This window comes from Dendrobates tinctorius, unplaced genomic scaffold (assembly GCF_039654945.1).
Source record: "Dendrobates tinctorius isolate UK_male_01 unplaced genomic scaffold, ASM3965494v1 ptg000082l, whole genome shotgun sequence".
Taxonomy (NCBI): domain Eukaryota; kingdom Metazoa; phylum Chordata; class Amphibia; order Anura; family Dendrobatidae; genus Dendrobates; species Dendrobates tinctorius.
The window spans coordinates 20,508,162-20,526,678 of NW_027361750.1; the positions used below are offsets into that span (position 1 = coordinate 20,508,162).

The following is an 18,517-nucleotide window of genomic DNA, read 5'->3' on the forward strand; positions in this document are numbered from 1 at the left end:
CTAAAATTGTATTGGGGAAAAAAAGCAAGCCCTCACCCTTCAGTCTGAAAAAGTTACGGGTCTCATTGTATTGACTCGGACGAACATACTGCACAATGAACACTGTAAAAACAAAACCCAAAAAATGGCAGAATTTCAATTTTTTTTTTCACTGTTTCAGCCCACATGAATTTTTTTTTTCCACCATGTTTGAGTAATTTATATAGTGAAATGAATGGTGTCATTCAAAAATACAACTCCTCGTGTAGAAAACTAGCCTTAGGTTTGACAGAAACATAAATAAATAAGTTATGGATCTTGGAAGAAGGTGAGAGATAAAAAACAAAAGCACAAAAATGAAAAATGTCCAGGTTCTTGAACAGTTGAGCTATTTCTTTAATTTTAGGATGCCATGGACAGGTCAGCAGCTGTTTTGTGAAAACCTGTTATTTTTAGCTGCACAACTTTTTTCTCTTTAAATCATAAAATGACAAAGCCAATTGATCTAACACTATGTTCTCATTGTTTTTTCCCACCTGTTGAATCTTTTATTTATTTATTTTTTTTTTTTCTTTCTACCATGATAAAAAAAAATAAAAAAAAAAATTGAAAAGGATAACAAAAAATGTGATGAGGACAAGACATATTTTGGGTTTAATATTTTTATTCAACCGCTATTTTTAGACATGTGATATTGCCTAGGGGGATTCATTATTATTATCCTGCTATATTCCAGAATCTAGCTATACAATATGTTGCACTTATCAATTTAGATCTTGGGGAACCTGTGTTTTTTAATTTTCTTTTTAGTATTGAAGATCCGGATCACAAAATTGCAATGCTGACTCAAATTTTGGAATTTGGTCAAACTCCGAAACAGCTGTTTACAAAACCCCATCCGAAGAGGATTTTCTCAAAGTCTAAAAGTTTTTCACGATCATCAAGCCAGAGTCTATCTACAGTAGAATCCCCAGGTATGATACAGACACAAGGTAACTGGTAGCTGTTTTATTAACCTCTTAAAGCATAAACATATAGTCGTGTCTCTGACATTGATGTGGGCTCGCACGCCAAGCCCAAATTGTTCCCCTCACATGATAGGTGATCTCTGACAGCGGCATTTAACACGCGTCAGCAGGGGCACGTGTTGTACCACGCTCTTGGCGTCCATGGATTATCGTGACAGCCTGTCATTGCGATCCTCCTCTGAAAGTCAGCCAAGAGCTGATGTTCATGGGAGATTGTGATCTACTGCTATCTATAGCGCACACAATTAAATGATCGCAGCTTCATGTCCCCAAAGGGGACTGTCAAGTACAGTAAATATTGGGGGGGGGGGGTTCAAATCACCCCCCATTAAAAATAAAATACACGTATTTGGTATCATTGCATTCGTGAAAAGTCTAATCTAGCAAAATATAAGGTAAATCCGATTGGTAAACTGCCCAAAAGAAAAACCTCCAGAATTACGTGTTTTTTTGTTTTTGGCTGTTGCAACATTGCAATAAGAGGCGATCAAAACATCATATTTACCCTAAAATGGTATCTGTAAAAAATTACTAAAAGAATAAGGTCTCACACAGCCACATTTCCTGTAAAATAACAACATTGCGTATCTTGGAAGTAACTATTCCTTATTGATTGTGAATTTATATTGACGGACACTCGCCTAACGCAACTTGTAAGCACACCATCTAATTATTAGTGTGATCCCCAAATAGTGTTCTATGTAAAACCCAGATGATCAGGATGCCATAAAAAGTAGTAATAGTAGTAACTTTATTTTTTTTTATTTTTTTTTTTTTTTGCAGTTTCTCCCAGTGAAGATTCTTTTGAAGACTTAACAGACGAAAGTAAAACTCTTGCATGGAGCAATATCACCAAATTCAAGATAGAGAGCAGACACAAGATTCACAAAGAGTGAGTGCCCTGTTACTGTGACATCTGCATCTGTTGGGAAATTGCCGTTTAGGCCTTATTCAGACATCGGTGTTTGTCATCTGTGTGCTGCTTGTGTTTTCTGTGGATACTGCACAGATGCAGTATATTTTACGCATGCGTTTATTTGCGACCGATGTTCCAGTCCATATAGAACGATCAAGACCTGCGATTCTGGACCAATTTGCCAAAAATACCTAGATAAGTGGGTAAAAGGAAAAGCAAACCGCACACGGATGGCATGAGGTAAACTGGTTGCATGGATGATTACACAGGATGGTTTGGCTACTTCTGTGTAACAATCTCGCATGTGTGATTAAGGCCTTAGTCCTGTCTGCTAGGATGCAACATGGCGTATGCCAGGATTTACAAGAAGTATAATACTACATAGGATGATGACCGTAATGAGGTGACATCCACATGGAGACTTTGCTATGTCGTGACTATTGTAATTGCCACATGCTCACCTTTGATACCTCGCATAGTCTAATGCTAATGAAGGTTTGTTTTTTTGTTTTGTTTTTTTTTTTTTACATCTCCGTAACTACGAGCATATGGTGCAAGGAATTCTTTTAAAAGGGTTCACCAGTTTCAAGATCCGCAGAAACCTCCCCTATTAACTAAATAATGCATTGGTGGGCTTTGTATAAAAAAAAAAACTTTTTGAAACTACACCACCCGTTTCCCACCACTATAACAAGTTGTCTTACCAAATATTTTGTGACCATATACACAATGCACTGTAAGGGGTGCAGAATAAATGACCAATCGTGCCAGCCAAGAAAGTGCAGATTTATGAAGTCAATTACAGATTTACTCACGTCTGTCGACTTGTTGATTTTTTTTTTTTTTTTTTTTTTCATTACACGTTTCACCAGTTTGGCATCGAAACACGTAGTATCTATAAATACATTATGATTTACGAGGGGCGCCTGAAAACTTCGAGGCCCACCCATGAAATCTTTTTTGCATGGTCTTGTTTTGCAATGCAATATGTTATTTAGTTAGTTGAATGGTCTCATGTGCAATCTGGATTTATTTTGATTTTTTTATTGTTTCCGTTACAGCATTTTAAAGTTGGGTCGCAAGGCTGAAATATGGAAATGGAGAAGTTGGCAAAGTTCACACGTCGGCTGCTGCAATTCACTCCTGTGGTTTCCAACTGCTTCAACACCCACCCTATTCCCCTGATTTGGCTCCCTCGGACTATCACCTATTCCCACAGATGAAAAAGCACCTTGGTGGAAGGTGGAATTGCACCCATTGCAACAGCCGATGTGTGAACTTTGCCAACTTCTCCATTTCCATATTTCAGCCTTGCGACCCAACTTTAAAATGCTGTAACGGAAACAAAAAAAATCAAAATAAATCCAGATTGCTCATGAGACCATTCAACTAACTAACATATTTCATTGCAAAACAAGACCATGTAAAAAAGATTTCATGGGTGGGCATCGAAGTTTTCAGGCGCCCCTCGTATTTATTTATTGCACTTTTGCAACTTATTTCAATGTTCATCTGCATCAAATAAATGTATGTTGATACCCACATAGTACATTCTGTTCTGCACACATTATTACTAAGAATGGAATCTCCCCATGGTTATTGATGTCGTTGGTGCATTACTTCCAGGGCTATAACTGGTATTGCTGTAACTTCCAATGGGTCTTCAGTCTTCACCACATCTCAAGGTTAGTCTGTCTGTTTATGGCGATGAGCTCACGGCTCCCGTTTTTTTTTTTTTTTTTTTTCTCTTGATATTCCCCCTATTGCATCATGAATATGAATTGAATTTTAACACTTAATGTATGAAGTCGTTTTTTTTTGTTTGTTTGTTTTTTTCAGATTCAACTTTGAAGATGTTCTCTACAAGTCAGAAGTCTCTGCAGAGAAGTGTTTCATTCTCAAATATGGTAAGATGCAGCTGGCATCAGGCTAGCCCTCTATAAGAAGTACTGTAATGGGAAGGCTGAACACTTCATGATGTATATCTACACTGTGAGAGCACAAGGGCGCGAATTCAGCGGAGCCCTTCCCTGATTCACACTTTTCTCTGAACCCAGCTATTTAACTGCTTGGGTTACTCAGTCAATATTAATTCTAGCAGCCATTGAGCTACAAATAGTAAAACATTGAGATGGTCTTTAAAGGGTTAATCTGCTCAGAAATTCAATACAACGTGAATTTTCAAAGGATCCGAAATCAAAAGGGCAACCTTTTTTATTTATTTTTCTCCTACGCCTCATTGGGGGACACAGGACCATGGGTGTTATGCTGCTTGCCACTAGGAGGACTGTTATGAATGAGTCACCGAGGAGGAAAAACAAGCTAAGCCACAGAAAACCAGAGAGGTTGGTAACTAAGCGGATTGCAGAGCCCTGATCCTATCCATACAACTAGCAGTAGCCGTGGAGCGTACCTACGATGATCCTAGACGCCTCGTCACAGCCAGAGAACTAAATAAGCCTAAAGCAAGAAAAGGGGAAATCTAAACTGCCCCAGAGCAGACCCCAAAGCAATAGACAGCCCCCAAACATGTATTGTCGGTGAGACAAGATGAAAACTCAAACACAGATAGAAAAATAGGCTGAGTAAACGATGGGGCCCAAACTAACTAGAAAGGACAGGAAAGGAAAGATGCTTTCTGCAATAACGCACAAAACCCTGCCAAAAAATGTCCAACACTTTCTGATAACAAAAGCCCTGAAGTCGCTAAATTTCAATTCCCTATATCAGCACTCTGGTATATTCTGAAGACAGAGCAAAAAGAGACCAATCTGATCAGGGACAAAACGCAAACTGGCATAAACAGACATAAGAATGGAAATTCCGCACAGCCCCAGCAGGGGCTGGCTGACCACAAAAGCTGAGTAAACCAGAAAAAATCTCATATGAAAAAATAGCAGAGCACACTTAGCCTGAGAAGGCAGGAACAGTACTGGAAACCAGAACCTCAGGGCAGGAAAAAAATCACCAGCACAAAATTATGGAGTCGGCTGTATTAAATCCTGATGTCCACTCACAATCCTCCTCCTCAGGTGGCATGTCTCTGCCATTTAGATCAGCTTCATTACCTACTGTCACCACTAGAGGGAGCCCGGATGGAGAACTCACGACTCCTCTGTCAACACAGCCAGCTCCACCACCCTCACCAGAAGCCAGAGGTAAACCAGAAAGTGAGTTCACAACAGAGGACACTAAGTGAACACAGAAAAAATTAACTCCTCCTCTGCAGTTTACACCCTCCGCTGGCTGAGATTGACCCAGTTCTTGCTTAGTGTCTGTAGGAGGCACTTGGGTCTGGCTTCAGACCCCATTTTATTCTCAATTTTTGAATTTTTTTCTGTAAATTTTTATTTTTTAATTAACAGAGTGAAGGGGGTGACGGATCCCTTTCAAGGGTCCGTTCTCCCCTGAACCACCAACAGGTGAGAACGCGGAGTATACCTCCCCATACCCTCTCCTGCGACGACTAGGACATGCCTGACTCTCTGGGGCGACTGTTCCTTCACGGTCCTGATCTCCCCACACCTACAAAGGGTGAGCACATGGAGCGTCACCTTCATGTTCCTCTCCGGGGCACAAAAATCCATGGCTGGAATTTCATGGCACAGAGGCCCCACCTGATGGCGTCCTACTGCCTCCTAGCCTCTCCATCCCCCTGTCTGTAGTGAGGATGGATTGAGGTATATACCTTTTAAGAACAACAACTTCGGCTCTGCTGCATCACCCCTGGAGTATGAGGCCTGCAGACAGCGCGCCCCTGCGTTATCCCCTGCAATGGAGGTACGGTATTGGGTTCTGGTCCCTGGGAGGCAGGGGTCCATCGGTGCCCTGTCGCAGCCCCTTTTTTCGTTCAGTCGGCGCGCAGCGCCGGCAGGCCCTAGAGATTTAGCCCTCCTGGCTTTTATCCGGACTAGGCCACAATTTACATGGCGCCGCCCACCGCTGGAACCGCTGCCCACGTCCCTGGCGCTTCTCGTCCTGAACGAGAAGCGCCCTGCTAGTCTCGGGGGGCCATGATTTTTTTCAGCAGCCTGCCCTGTGACGGCTGACTGACAGCGCCACCAGCCATGCTGCAGGACCACAGACTTCTCACCTGGGGACACAGCAACAGGACCTTGGGTAAGCTGTATCTGCCTCAGGAAGAAAGCTTAACACCTTCTCTGCGCAATTATACGCTTTTCTCTGCAGCCCTGACTCTGCCTTTAACCCTTTGAGGCACTAGGTCTCAATCTAAGGAGGCCAAAAAGGCTACCAAAATAGTGTTTTTTTTCTCTTGCGCCACTTGCAATACTGACTTGCCCCGTGCTCACAATACTCAACTATGCACGGATTGCTACCAGGCCTGTTCTCAAAACCCGCCACTGAGTTTAGTCCCCCTGAGTGGGTTGCGTCACTGTCACGGTCTGCTCCTCTTTAAGTCAGAACGTCTCTTTGCCACCGCGGAGGGCTCTGGCAACGGTCGGGAACCGTCCACCAGCAGGGGTCGTACTCGGTCAAAGGATGATCAGGTTTCTAGAAAACGGACCCATGATGTGTCCCCCGATCGGGCTCGCGCTTCGGCATCTGCGAGTTCTATCTCTCGTTCTCCCTCTCCTGACGTTCGCAGCGAACATGACTCTGAATAAGAGTCTGACACGTCATTAACTTAGGATCCTCCAAATTACCAAGAGACGCTTGATTCTCTTATAGAGTCGGTCAACAAGATTCTGAGGTTGGACGAGGAAAATGTTTACGCTCTGGAACACGTAATGTCCTTTAAGAAGACTAAACGTGTCCACAAAGTATTTGCCAATCATCCTGAGTTTAAGGGCATTGTCCAGAGACATGGGGACCGGCCAGATAAACTGTTCTCAGGTCAAAAGCCTATTGAGTCTAAATATCCTTTTGCTCCAGATTGAATGGAGGATTGGCTACTGTCCCTTTCAGTGGATCCTCCTATATCGCATCTTGCTTCCAAAACGCTCCTATCCGTAAGGGTCAAAAACCCCACAGACTGTCAAATTGACTACCTTGCTCGCTCAGTTTTTCAGGCTTCCAGAGCTGCGCTCTTCCCATCTTTCACCGTGACTTGGGTGGCTAAGGCTATGGCCTCTTGGGCAGAGGCGTTAATCCCAACCATTCAGGATGGCCATTCAGATAGCTCAAGCCGGAGACTTTGTAGTTAATGCTTCTTTAGATGCGGCCAATTGCGCTGCACAGGCAGCTGCAAATGCAGTTTCCATTAGAAGGGCTCTATGGCTCCGAGACTGGCAGGCAGATTCCACTTCCGAGAGATCGTTGACCTCTCTGCCTTATCAAAACTGGTCGCCTATTTGGAGAAAAACTGGACCAGCTCATCTTTGACGCTACCGGAGGGAAGAGTAAATTCCTTCCCCAACAAAGGCCGGTCCGGCTGTTTTGAAATCAGCAACTGACTCGGTTTCAACCTTTTTGCAACAATTCCAGTTGGTCCTCCACAACATTCTCTTCCGGATCAGTTCCCAGGTCTCATACAGACCTGACTGTACCTGGATACCCAGGCCAAGGGCATCTGGATCTAAGGGAACCAGATCCCTTAGATCCTCTGCACAATGACTCGTTGCGGTACACAGGGCTGTGGAGTCGGAGTTAGTTTTGGTTGGAGTCTGAGTCGGTAGAAATGTTCCGACTCCAGCTTTAAAAAAAAAAAAGTATTAATATTTCATAATTGAACTTTCATATGAATTTTATAAATGTTACTCAAATATATATGTTCTATCAAACTATGAACAACAGTGATAAGCAGTTCTGCTGGAGATAGACGTTTCTTACTTCTTGTGTGTCACTGTTCTCCACTGCCCTTATATAATCTTATACTTGGTTAACCCTCATGCTGTCCCAACCCCCCTACTTACAATGTATGAAACTGAAAGTGAAAATGTGTTGCAAATTCTTAGTAGTAAAGCTCCTCCTCTACACTAGATCATACTAGGTGTGCGTCTTCCAAGCATCTCACAGCTGCCTGCTACTCAGAAGAGGAAGACTGTAAGAAGTATTATCCTTTCAACAAACTTTGCATCAGTTAACTGTGAGTACATGAGGAATAATAACAGTATTACTGACCACTATATCAGTTGTACGACCTGGCAATAATTTTGTACAATTGTTTTTAGGAAAAACAATTGTCATTTGGATTGTGAATGCAGAATTAAAAACCTGAGAATGTCAAAGAAGCATCACATTAAATCAGCTGTATTTGAACATTTCACCATCACTCAAGATAGAAAACATTATGTCTGTCAGTGTATGACAAATGATCCAGACGAAAACAAATGCTGTAAAGCCAAGATGAGTGCATATTCAGGCAAAGATAAAAATGCTCCTACCAGAGCTTCTAATCTAAAGAGACATTTACAGCGCTTTCATCCAGAAGTACTGAAAGCAGTGGATGAGAGACTGCATCCAAACCAATGAACTAGTGCCCAGCTCTTCCAGCCAAACAAAGGAGCAGAGAACTTTGCAGCCATCAGTTGCAAGATATTTTGTCAGTGACAAAGTTACTGTGACAATGACAGTAGATACATTTAAAAAACAGATCATAGAGCTTGTTGTAAAGGATAGTGTGCCTATTTCATTATTTTCACGACCAGCTTTTATGTGTCTGAATGGGGAAATGGCCCGCAAGCTTGGTGTTTCTCTGGAGACAGAGAGAATTAGAAAATTAGTAATCGAAGAAGCTTTTAAACAAAAGGAAGAACTTAAAAAAACTCTCAAGGGATGCTTTCTGTTTCTTAAAATGGATGCCTGCACACGTCAGAGTGAACTATTTTGCCATCAATGTCCGATTTGTTTGTGACAAAAATGAAATAGTTACCAAGACATTGGCAGTAAAAGACACCAAAGCTCATCACACCAGTGAGTTTCTCCAGGTCTTGGTTGGAAAGGTTCTGCAAGACTATGAACTTAAAAAAGAGCAAGTTCTTTCTGTCGTAACTGACAATGCTTCAAATATGATAAGTACTATTAAGCTAATGAATGAGAGTAATGATGGTGACCAGCAGCTAGAAGAACATTCTGGGTCCACAGACACAGAAATGTTTGAAATAGAGGAACACAGTATTGTAACTGAGGAGCAAACTGAAGTTGCTTCAGATGAACAGCAACATGATAGTTTAGATCTTGTTGAAACTGTGTCAATATGTTTTTTCATTCATCACATGCGCTGTGTTGTGCACACGCTACAGCTGGCTATAAGAGACAGTCTGCAAGAAGGACATGCTGCTGCACTGATTGGCAAGGTGAGAAAATTGGCTACTGTTGCCAGAACCCCTAAAGTTGACTCAATTTTGAAGAGACGTGCTGGAAAAGGGGCAATTATTGATCAAGCCACACGATGGGGCAGTACTTACTTAATGATTCAGCGCTTGGTTGAACTGAAAACCTTTCTTGTAGACATGGCTAACCCTCAACTGACGCTAAATGAAAGTCAGTGGAATCAGGTGACTGAGCTGGAAAAATTGCTAGAGCACCCATTTACAGTGACTAAAAAAATTACAAGCACAGGACTTAACTCCAGGTATTTTCTTAAAGGAGTGGAAGAACCTGATGTTTCGCCTGTCCCAAAGAGGAGGGTTAATTGCAAGTGGCATTGCTACATCAATGAAATGGAGAGAGGAGCTACTATTACAAAATAACATTCTTTTGGCAGCTGTTTATGTAGACCCAATGCATCGGATTCTTCTAGATGATCAACAGCTAAGTAAAGGAAAAGAAGCTCTGTTTGAAATAGCAGTAAGGATGAAAGTGTTGCAGAACAGTCAGGAGGAACAAGAAGAATTTGGTCGTCCTGCCACATCTTCACCCTCATCAACTGATGAAGAATTTAATTTTGAAAAATATTTGGATCACAAGTACCGTGCAAAGCGTTCCTGCATAGAAGAAGAGTCATCCCCATCAAGGAACACAGCCAGTACATTTCAGCAAAATTTTTCATGTGCACTAAAAGAAATTGAGAAATTTGACCGTTCATCAAAAATAACAGTGCAACAAGCGATTCCTCTGTATCCTGACATTGTCAGAGATGTTGCCCGAGTGGTTACTGCTTTGCCACCAACACAAGTTAGTGTAGAGAGGTTGTTCTCTGCTCTCAAAATAATTAGATCAGATTTGAGGGCATCCATGAAGGAGGATCTGACAGAGGCAATACTTTTTCTGAGGACAAATTTATAGATTTCTTCTTATTAACTGCATAAAAGTGTTTATTGCATATTTACTTACAGTTTAGAAAAGTTTATAAAAGTTATTTGCTATATTCTAATTGTATTCTAATAAATGTAGTTTTTGCTCTAAGTGGTCTGATTACTTATATGATGGTGAGAAACTGAATAAGCACGATGTTTAATATTTTACAACAGTAAATTTGTTGTTAGGAATTGGCCATTTATGAAGGAGTCGGAGCCGGAGTCTGAGTCGGAGCCTGATAAAATCCAGGAGTCGGAGTCGCAACTGTGGCTTACTGGCTCCACAGCCCTGGCGGTACATGCCCGGCTCTCGGTCGTCCACGACGAGTGGGTCTCAGAGAGCTGGTGTCCTACGGATACAAAATAGTTTTCGTCTCAGCCCCCCCCCCCCCCCCCCCAAAAAAAAAAATAAAAAACATCATATCAAGGAAGCTTACCTTCATATCCCAATCTTTCCGTCCCATCAACCGTTCCAACGCTTCGCAATTCGCAAGGAACACTTCCAGTTCGTTGCCTTGCCTTTCGGCCTCACCACTGCCCCCAGAGTCTTTACAAAAGTCATGGCAGCTGTCATGGCCATTCTTCACGCTAGGGGAGTAGTGGTACTTCCGTATCTGGACGAACTACTGATCAAAGGCCCGTCCCTTCCAGCCTGCGAGGAATCCGTAGGTATCGCAGTGGGTACACTTTCTCGCCTGGGCTGGAAAATAAACCTCGAAAAATCTTCTCCAGTACCAACTCAGCAGATTTCCTTCTTGGGAATGATCCTGGACACTTCCTGCGGGTTGGTCACTCTCCCTCCAGAGAAGGCCTTGGCCTTACAACAGGGAACTCTGAGTCTTTCCTGCCCGGTTCCTCACTCCATACGTTTCAGCATGGGGATTCTCGAAAAAATGATAGCAGCGATAGAAGCTGTCCCGTTCGCACAGTTCCATCTCCGCCCTTTGCAACACACGTTGCTGTTGGCTTGGGACAAGAACCCGTTCTCCCTAGACCATCGGTTCCGTCTGTCTCTGCGGGTCAGACAGACCCTCAGGTGGTGGATGCTGAAGTTCTCCCTGAATAAAGGAAAGTCCTTTCTCCCAGTATGTTGGTTAGTGGTGACCACCGACTCCAGGATTCTTGGCTGGGGTGCAGTTTTCCTCCACCACATGGCACAGGGTCATTGGTCCATTCGGGAGTCATGCCTCCCCATCAACATTTTGGAGATATGGGCGATCAGGCTAGCCCTACTGTGTTTTCACCATCTCCTCGCAGGTCACCCCATCAGGATCCAATCCGACAACGCCAAGGCTGTGACGTACATCAACCGTCAGGGGGGTACCCGCAGCAGAACGGCCATGCACGAAGTGAGTCACATGCTCCGTTAGGCCGAGACCAACCATTTGACCATCTCAGCGATCCACATACCAGGGGTAGAGAATTGGGCGGCAGACTTTCTCAGTCGCCAGAGCCTCGCCTCGGGAGAATGGTCTCTTCATCCGGAAGTGATTCAGCAGATTTGCTGTCGCTGGGGGACTCCGGGTGTGGATCTCATGGCCTCAGGGCTAAACAACAAAGTTCCCCAGTTCTATGCCTGATCACACGATACATGCGTCATCGGAGCAGATGCCCTGGTCCTGCCGTGGCATCGATTTCAACTCCCGTACATATTTCCTCCTCTTCCTTTACTCCCAAAGGCCATCAAGAAAATCAGAACAGAGGGGGTACCGGTGATCCTGCCGGACTGGCAGTGCCGAGCATGGTGCGCGGAACTAGTTCAACTGGTCGCCGACGTTCCCTGGCGACTACCAGATCGCATGGATCTACGTTCGCAGGGCCCGATTTACCACCAGAACTCCGGGGCCCTGTCTTTGACGGCGTGGCCGTTGACTCCTGGATTTTAGCCCAAGCTGGATTCTCTCATAAACTGATCTCCACCATGATTAGTGCTAGGAAGCCCGCATCCATGCTCATTTATCATCGCACCTAATAATGATTTCTGAATTAAAAATGAAAATGATGGTTACTATTAAAATCTGAATTCTGAACATAATATACCCCAGCAGCAGATTTTATTTGGTCTTCAAGATTATCCATGTTTAGGATGGTTTTACACAAAGCATATTTTGAGAGAAGTGGTTTTTAAAAAAAGCGTATGTCAGAATTGCAGCTGTGTTTCTCCAATAAAGGGTTTGTGTGTGTGAAACCACCATAACAGTGAACTTTATATACCTATTATTGGTGTGTTCCCTAGGGTTGCCATGGCCACCTGAAGTCAAGTTATGTACTCTAGGACTGCCAGCTAGGATGTCCTGTTAGGATATTGGCAACATTGTGCTGGACTAAAATAGCACAAAAAGAGGAGTTAACCCCTTCACGACCTGTGACACAGCGTATGCGTCATGAAAGTCTGTGCCAATCCGATCCATGATGCATACCCTGTGTCATGACTTCAAAGCCCCCCTGCAGGTGACCGGGGTCAATGAAAGGTCACCCGACCCACAGATACAGGGGGCTTTGTTCTTCACAGGGGGCGTGGCTTCGCCCCCATGTGGCTACGATCGCTCTGATTGGCTGTTAAAAGTGAAACAGCCAGTCAGAGCGATAGTAATATTTCATCAATGAAAATTGATGAAATATTACAATCCAGCCATGGCCGATGCTGAAATAGCATCGGACATGGCTGGAGACATTAAGTTAACCCCCCCCCCCCCACCGACTGACGGCGGCGATCGGCCGCCGCTGTCACAATCTGCCCCGCTCCCCCCCCCCCCCTCCCCACGATACTAACCCCCTCTGGCTATCCCGGTGTCCCGGTCCATGGGCGCCGCCATGTTGGAAAATGGCAGCGGCAGATTCTTTTTTTTTTTTTATTTTGATCACTGTGATAAACTCTCACAGTGATGAAAATAAAAAAAAAAAAATTAAATCAACGCCCCCTTATCACCCCCCATAGGGACAAATAATAAGATATTTTTATTTTTCAATTAGGGTTAGAAATAGGGTTAGGGGTGGGTCGGGGTTGGGATTAGGGATAGAGTTGGGACTAGGGTTAGGGGTGTGTTGGGGTTAGGGTTGGAGATAGAATTGAAGTTTCCACTGTTTAGGCACAACAGGGGGTCTCCAAACACGACATGGCGCCACCATTTATTCCAGCCAATTTTGCGTTCAAAAAGTCGAACAGTGCTGCCTCCATTCCGAGCCCCGATATGTGCCCAAACAGTGGTTTACCCCCACATATGGGGGTATCAGTGTACTCAGGAAAAATTGCACAAGAACTTTGGGGGTCTAATTTCTCCTGTTACCGTTGGGAAAATTTAAAAATTGGGGGCTAAAAAAATTTTTGTGGAGAAAAAAATATTTTTTATTTTCACAGCTCTGCGTTATAAACTTCTGTGAAGCACTTCGGGGTTCAACGTGCTCCCCACACATCTAGATTAGTTCCTTGGGAAGTCTAGTTCCCAAAATGGGGTCACTTGTGGGGGGTTTCCACTGTTTAGGAACATCAGGGGCTCTGCAAAGGTAACATGACGCCCGCAGACCATTCCATCAAGTCGACATTTCAAAACGTCACTACTTCCCTTCCGAGCCCCAACTTGTGCCCAAACAGTGGTCCCCCCCCCCACATATGGGGTACCAGCGTATTCAGGACAAACTGGACAACAACTTTTGAGGTCCAATTTATCTTATTACCCTTGTGAAAATAAAAGTGGGCTAAAAATCATTTTTTGAGGGGAAAATTTTTTTTTTATTTTCACGGTTCTGCGTTATAAACTTCTGTGAAGCACTTGGGGGTTCAGAGTGCTCACCACACATCTAGATAAGCTCCTTAGGGGGTCTAGTTTCCAAAATGGGGTCATTTGTGGGGGAGCTCCAAAGTTTAGGCACACAGGCTCTCCAAACGCGACATGGTGTCCGCTAACGATTGGAGCTAATTTTCCATTCGAAAAGTCAAATGGCGCTCCTTCCCTTCCGGGCCCTGCCGTGTGCTCAAACAGTGGTTTATGACCACATATGAGGTATCGGTGTACTGAGGAGAAATTGACCAACAAATTTTAGGCTCCATTTAATCTTGTTGCCCATGTGAAAATGAAAAAACTGAGGCTAAAAAAACATAAATTTTTTTTTACGGATCAATTTGTGAAGCACCTGGGGGTTCAAATTGCTCATTATGCATCTAGATAAGTTCCTTGGAGGGTCTAGTTTCCAAAATGGGGTCACTTGTGGGGGGAGCTCCAATGTTTAGGCACACAGGGGCTCTCCAAACGCGACATGGCAACCGCTAAATATTCCAGCATATCTTCCATTCAAAAAGATAAATGGCGCTCCTTCCCTTCTGAGCCCTGCCGTGCGCCCAAACAGTGGTTTATGACCACATATGAGGTATCCGTGTACTCAGGAGAAATTGCCCAACAAATTTTATGATCCATTTTATCCTGTTACCCATGTGAAAATGAAAAAATTGATGCTAAAAGAAAATTTTTGTTGGAAAAATTAAAATGTCCATTTTTTCCTTCCACATTGCTTTAGTTCTTGTGAAGCACCTGAAGGGTTAATAATCTTCTTGAATGTAGTTTTGAGTAGCTTGAGGGGTGCAGTTTTTAGAATGGTGTCACTTTTGGGTATTTTCTGCCATATAGACCCCTCAAAGTGACTTCAAATGTGAGGTGGTCCCTAAAAAAAAAAAAAAAAAAAAAAAAATAGAAAAAAAAAAAAAAAATGGTTTTGTAAATTTTGTTGTAAAAATGAGAAATCGCTGGTCAACTTTTAACCTTTATAACTCCCTAACAAAAAAAAATTGTTTCCCAAATTGTGGTGATGTAAAGTAGACATGTGGGAAATGTTATTTAGTAACTATTTTGTGTCACATGCCTCTCTGGTTTAATAGAATCAAAATTTGAAAATTGCGAAATTTTCACCAAATTTTCGAATTTTTTTTTTTTTTTTTTTTTTTTCCTTCTTCCCCTTCCACGAATAAACACAAAAATTATCGACCTAAATTTACCACTAACATGAAGCCCAATATGTCACGAAAAAACAATTACCTCATACCAAAATTACCTCATAAAGGGACACTGGTCAGAATTGCAAAAAATTGCCAGGTCATTAAGGTCAAAATAGGCTGGGTCATGAAGGGGTTAAAAAACCTCCAATAATACAAGAGCATGTGTCTAGAGGCCTGGACAGGTAAGCGTCTTTGCTTTTTTGCTGTGTTCCAACATTGTGCTGGAACAAAATGTAATTCTTCATTTTATGTTGATACTTCCTTAAGTCCCTAAAGGGTTAAAAAAAAAAAAAAAAAAACCTCTCACGGCCTTTTTAAATACATTGAGGGGCGCTGTTTTTAAAATCATTGCACTCTTTGGGTCTTTTCTAATTTTATGGGCCCCTTTAAAATCTCTTCAAAACTAAAATTGCCCTTTAAATTTACCGTACTTTTTTTTTTTTTTTTTAATTTACCGCCGGCCGACATCAAAAATTGCTGCTTAACTTTTTACCCTTATAACTTCCTAATAAAATAAAAGGACATTTGAGAAATGATGCTAACGTAAACTAGACATATTGGAAACGTTTATCAACCTTTTTTGACATAAGGTTGTAAACATTCACATTTTCAAAATTGGTAATTTTCATCAAACTTTCTAAAATAACCGCAAAATATATCTACCTAAATTTACTAATTACACAAAGTACAATGCATTACGAAAATCTTTCTTCAAATCATTGATAAATGCAGAATCATTTCAGAATTATTACCACATAAAGTGACACCAGTCCGATTTTGAAAAGTTGGGTCTGCTCCCTAAATGGTTAAACAGGCTTTACGACCCACTTTAAAAAAAAAAAAAATATATATATATATATATATATATATATATATATATATATATATATATATATATATATATATATATATACACACACATGTTTTTTTAAAGGGATATTCCCAAACTTGACAGTTTTCATCATGTGTACGTAATCCATTTTGTCTACTTTTTCCATACAAAGATTAAAAAAAGGCACCAAAAAGCATTTATACAAAAAGGAAAAATTTTCAGAAAACAAATGGTAGCAGAATTGTACCGCATCTTTCCCGTAAGATTTTGAAAGGCTTGAAGGGGCCTATAAGCTTGATTTCCATTCAGGATTTGGTAAGAATACAAGGTCTATTTTAGAAGATCATCCTTTTTATTTATTTATTTTTTTTTTTTCCCCGTTCAGAATAAAATGAACTTCCCTTTTTAAAGTACCACTCCCTGTCCCCTTTCTCATTCTCACCTGCCACTACTCTTATCCTTTTCCAGCATTCTTCCCGTAGATCTTCAGCGAAAAGTGACCTGCCGGAAACTGCAGTGTTTCGTGGAGGTTTGCGGAAGGTCCCTTTTTCAATACATTGAGAGCATTGTTCTGGCTCGACTAGATTTGCATTACGCTCTTGTGACGTATCTTCTGACTTTCGGCCAGCCTGAAGTTACGACACAAGATGGAGCCTGCGGGACAGTAGTGGCATCATTAAAAGGTGAAGTCGCTGGAAGGAGTGTAAGAATGGGGGCAGGGGGCTAACATTTAATGTGCTGAAAAATTGTCTTGCGTATACCCCTGTTCAAAGACCCCGAACATACCACTGTATAGACATGGTTGTATATTGTAAGCAATTGACTCGCATTGGAAGACAATGTATAGAGCGCTCAGTGTGCATCATTTTCTTTGATCTTTATTCAATCGACCTCACTTTTGTAAAAGTTTAACAATTTTTTTTATATATCATACTACCGGTCAGTCCATATAAATAGACATTAATTTTTCTGGCGCATTCAAATATTAAGATGATTGGGGTCCCATGGGGACATTTTGGCAGAATGAGCATTCGTCTGATGTAGCCAAAAAGCTTAGAGCCTTGTTCCGACCTTACTTGGCATTGATCAGTTGTCATAAAGAACAGACTGTGATTTGTCCTCTTGAGGGGGTAATCTTTTTCCTGCCTTTTTTCAGTAGACATATTGCCTTGATTATCTTATTGTCCTTTCCCTCAGGCACTGTCTTCCTGCGTCCTCTTGCCTGGGGATACAACAGTGATGTGCTCCTCGTGGGATAATAACGTGTACGTTTTTCTGCCTGTATTCTCGTACACTAAGCCTCGTCACTACGCTGTGCACTGAATCTTTCCTCTGTGTCCAGATATTTTTACTCTATCGCTTTTGGAAGAAGACAGGACACGCTGATGGGACATGATGACGCCGTTAGTAGCATTCTCTGGAACAACAACAAACTCTTCTCCGCATCTTGGGATTCTACAGTAAAGGTGTGATCATCGTAGTGACTGCGCGATGACTGTAGGATTTGGTATGATACCGCAGTGACATATCTGTGTAAAATGTTAGTATTATTACATGTCCCTATATGTGGCATTGAATTTATACCGCCTTATTAAATGTGTGAACACACCCTAACTGCAGCACAAAAATCTACTGCAAATACGGGAATGTGTTAGCAGGAAAAGCACTGCATCATATGAGTTTTGAGGTTTGTTTGTTTTTTACGCGCCCCTCCCATGTTCATTTGAAAGGTAGGAAACCCTGCCGAAATGCTGAAAGAATTGCCTGCTTCTCCCAAGGAAAGAATACGCCACATATGCATGAGTTTTCAGAAATCTTATTCACTTTGCTAGTAAACCACTATGCTTTTTCGCAGCAACACATGAACACTGCCTTAGACTTCAGACTCCTAAAGAACATATGTTCAATATCGTGTAGACTTGGTAAATCGATTTAGAGTCGTGTCATACCTGCAGTTAGACACCACCAACAAATAAAGATCCAGGACTCCTTGTTGAAAGGGTTGTCTCACCACCACCACAATCCGATGTTCGGTTGATTACCGGGGGTCTAGCTTCTAAAACCCACGGCAAAATTCAGTCCAGCCACGTGATTTGCCTGCATCAGGGAAATGTACCGTCACATTTTACTATTTCGTATCAATGGGCCACTGTTCAATATATGACCAGGACCAGTCTGCCTGGGCTACATAGGGGCTCTACGTACTGGCTAATACAGGGAGCTTTCTTCTCTGATGCCCATGTCCACTAGTTGCATAATGTAGAGACTGAGACACTGATTCCAGTGATGTCACTTACTGTTTGCTTTTGCTGTAGTTTTGATAGAATGGGCAGGAGATTCACTAGAGGAGTAATAAACGTACCGCCATGAAGACCTCCATATTTATTTGCGCTATATAACCCGCCCACAGAGAACTGCTAGATCTGCAGCAGCAAATAAAACAGTAATTTATGAAACTGCAGCAAGCCGCCCCGGAAGTGATACCTCTCAAGAATCTGGGTCTCTGCCCCTACATTATGCTGCTCTGATAACAAACACCTGGGGACAGATTCCCTTTAATACAGTTGTGAGTTAAGC

The 18,517-nt window shown here is 42.3% G+C and overlaps 1 protein-coding gene across 1 annotated transcript in view; it reads left to right on the plus strand.

Annotated features, from left to right (window-relative positions):
• Positions 1–18,517, plus strand: part of NSMAF (neutral sphingomyelinase activation associated factor) — a 135,477-nt gene that overhangs the window by 89,748 nt on the left and 27,212 nt on the right. Inside the window, exons 21-26 of the mRNA XM_073583956.1 lie at positions 790–953; positions 1,791–1,899; positions 3,550–3,608; positions 3,763–3,830; positions 17,138–17,205; positions 17,283–17,406. Of these exons, the coding sequence (XP_073440057.1) occupies positions 790–953; positions 1,791–1,899; positions 3,550–3,608; positions 3,763–3,830; positions 17,138–17,205; positions 17,283–17,406 (592 nt within the window). The remainder of the gene's footprint in view (positions 1–789; positions 954–1,790; positions 1,900–3,549; positions 3,609–3,762; positions 3,831–17,137; positions 17,206–17,282; positions 17,407–18,517) is intronic.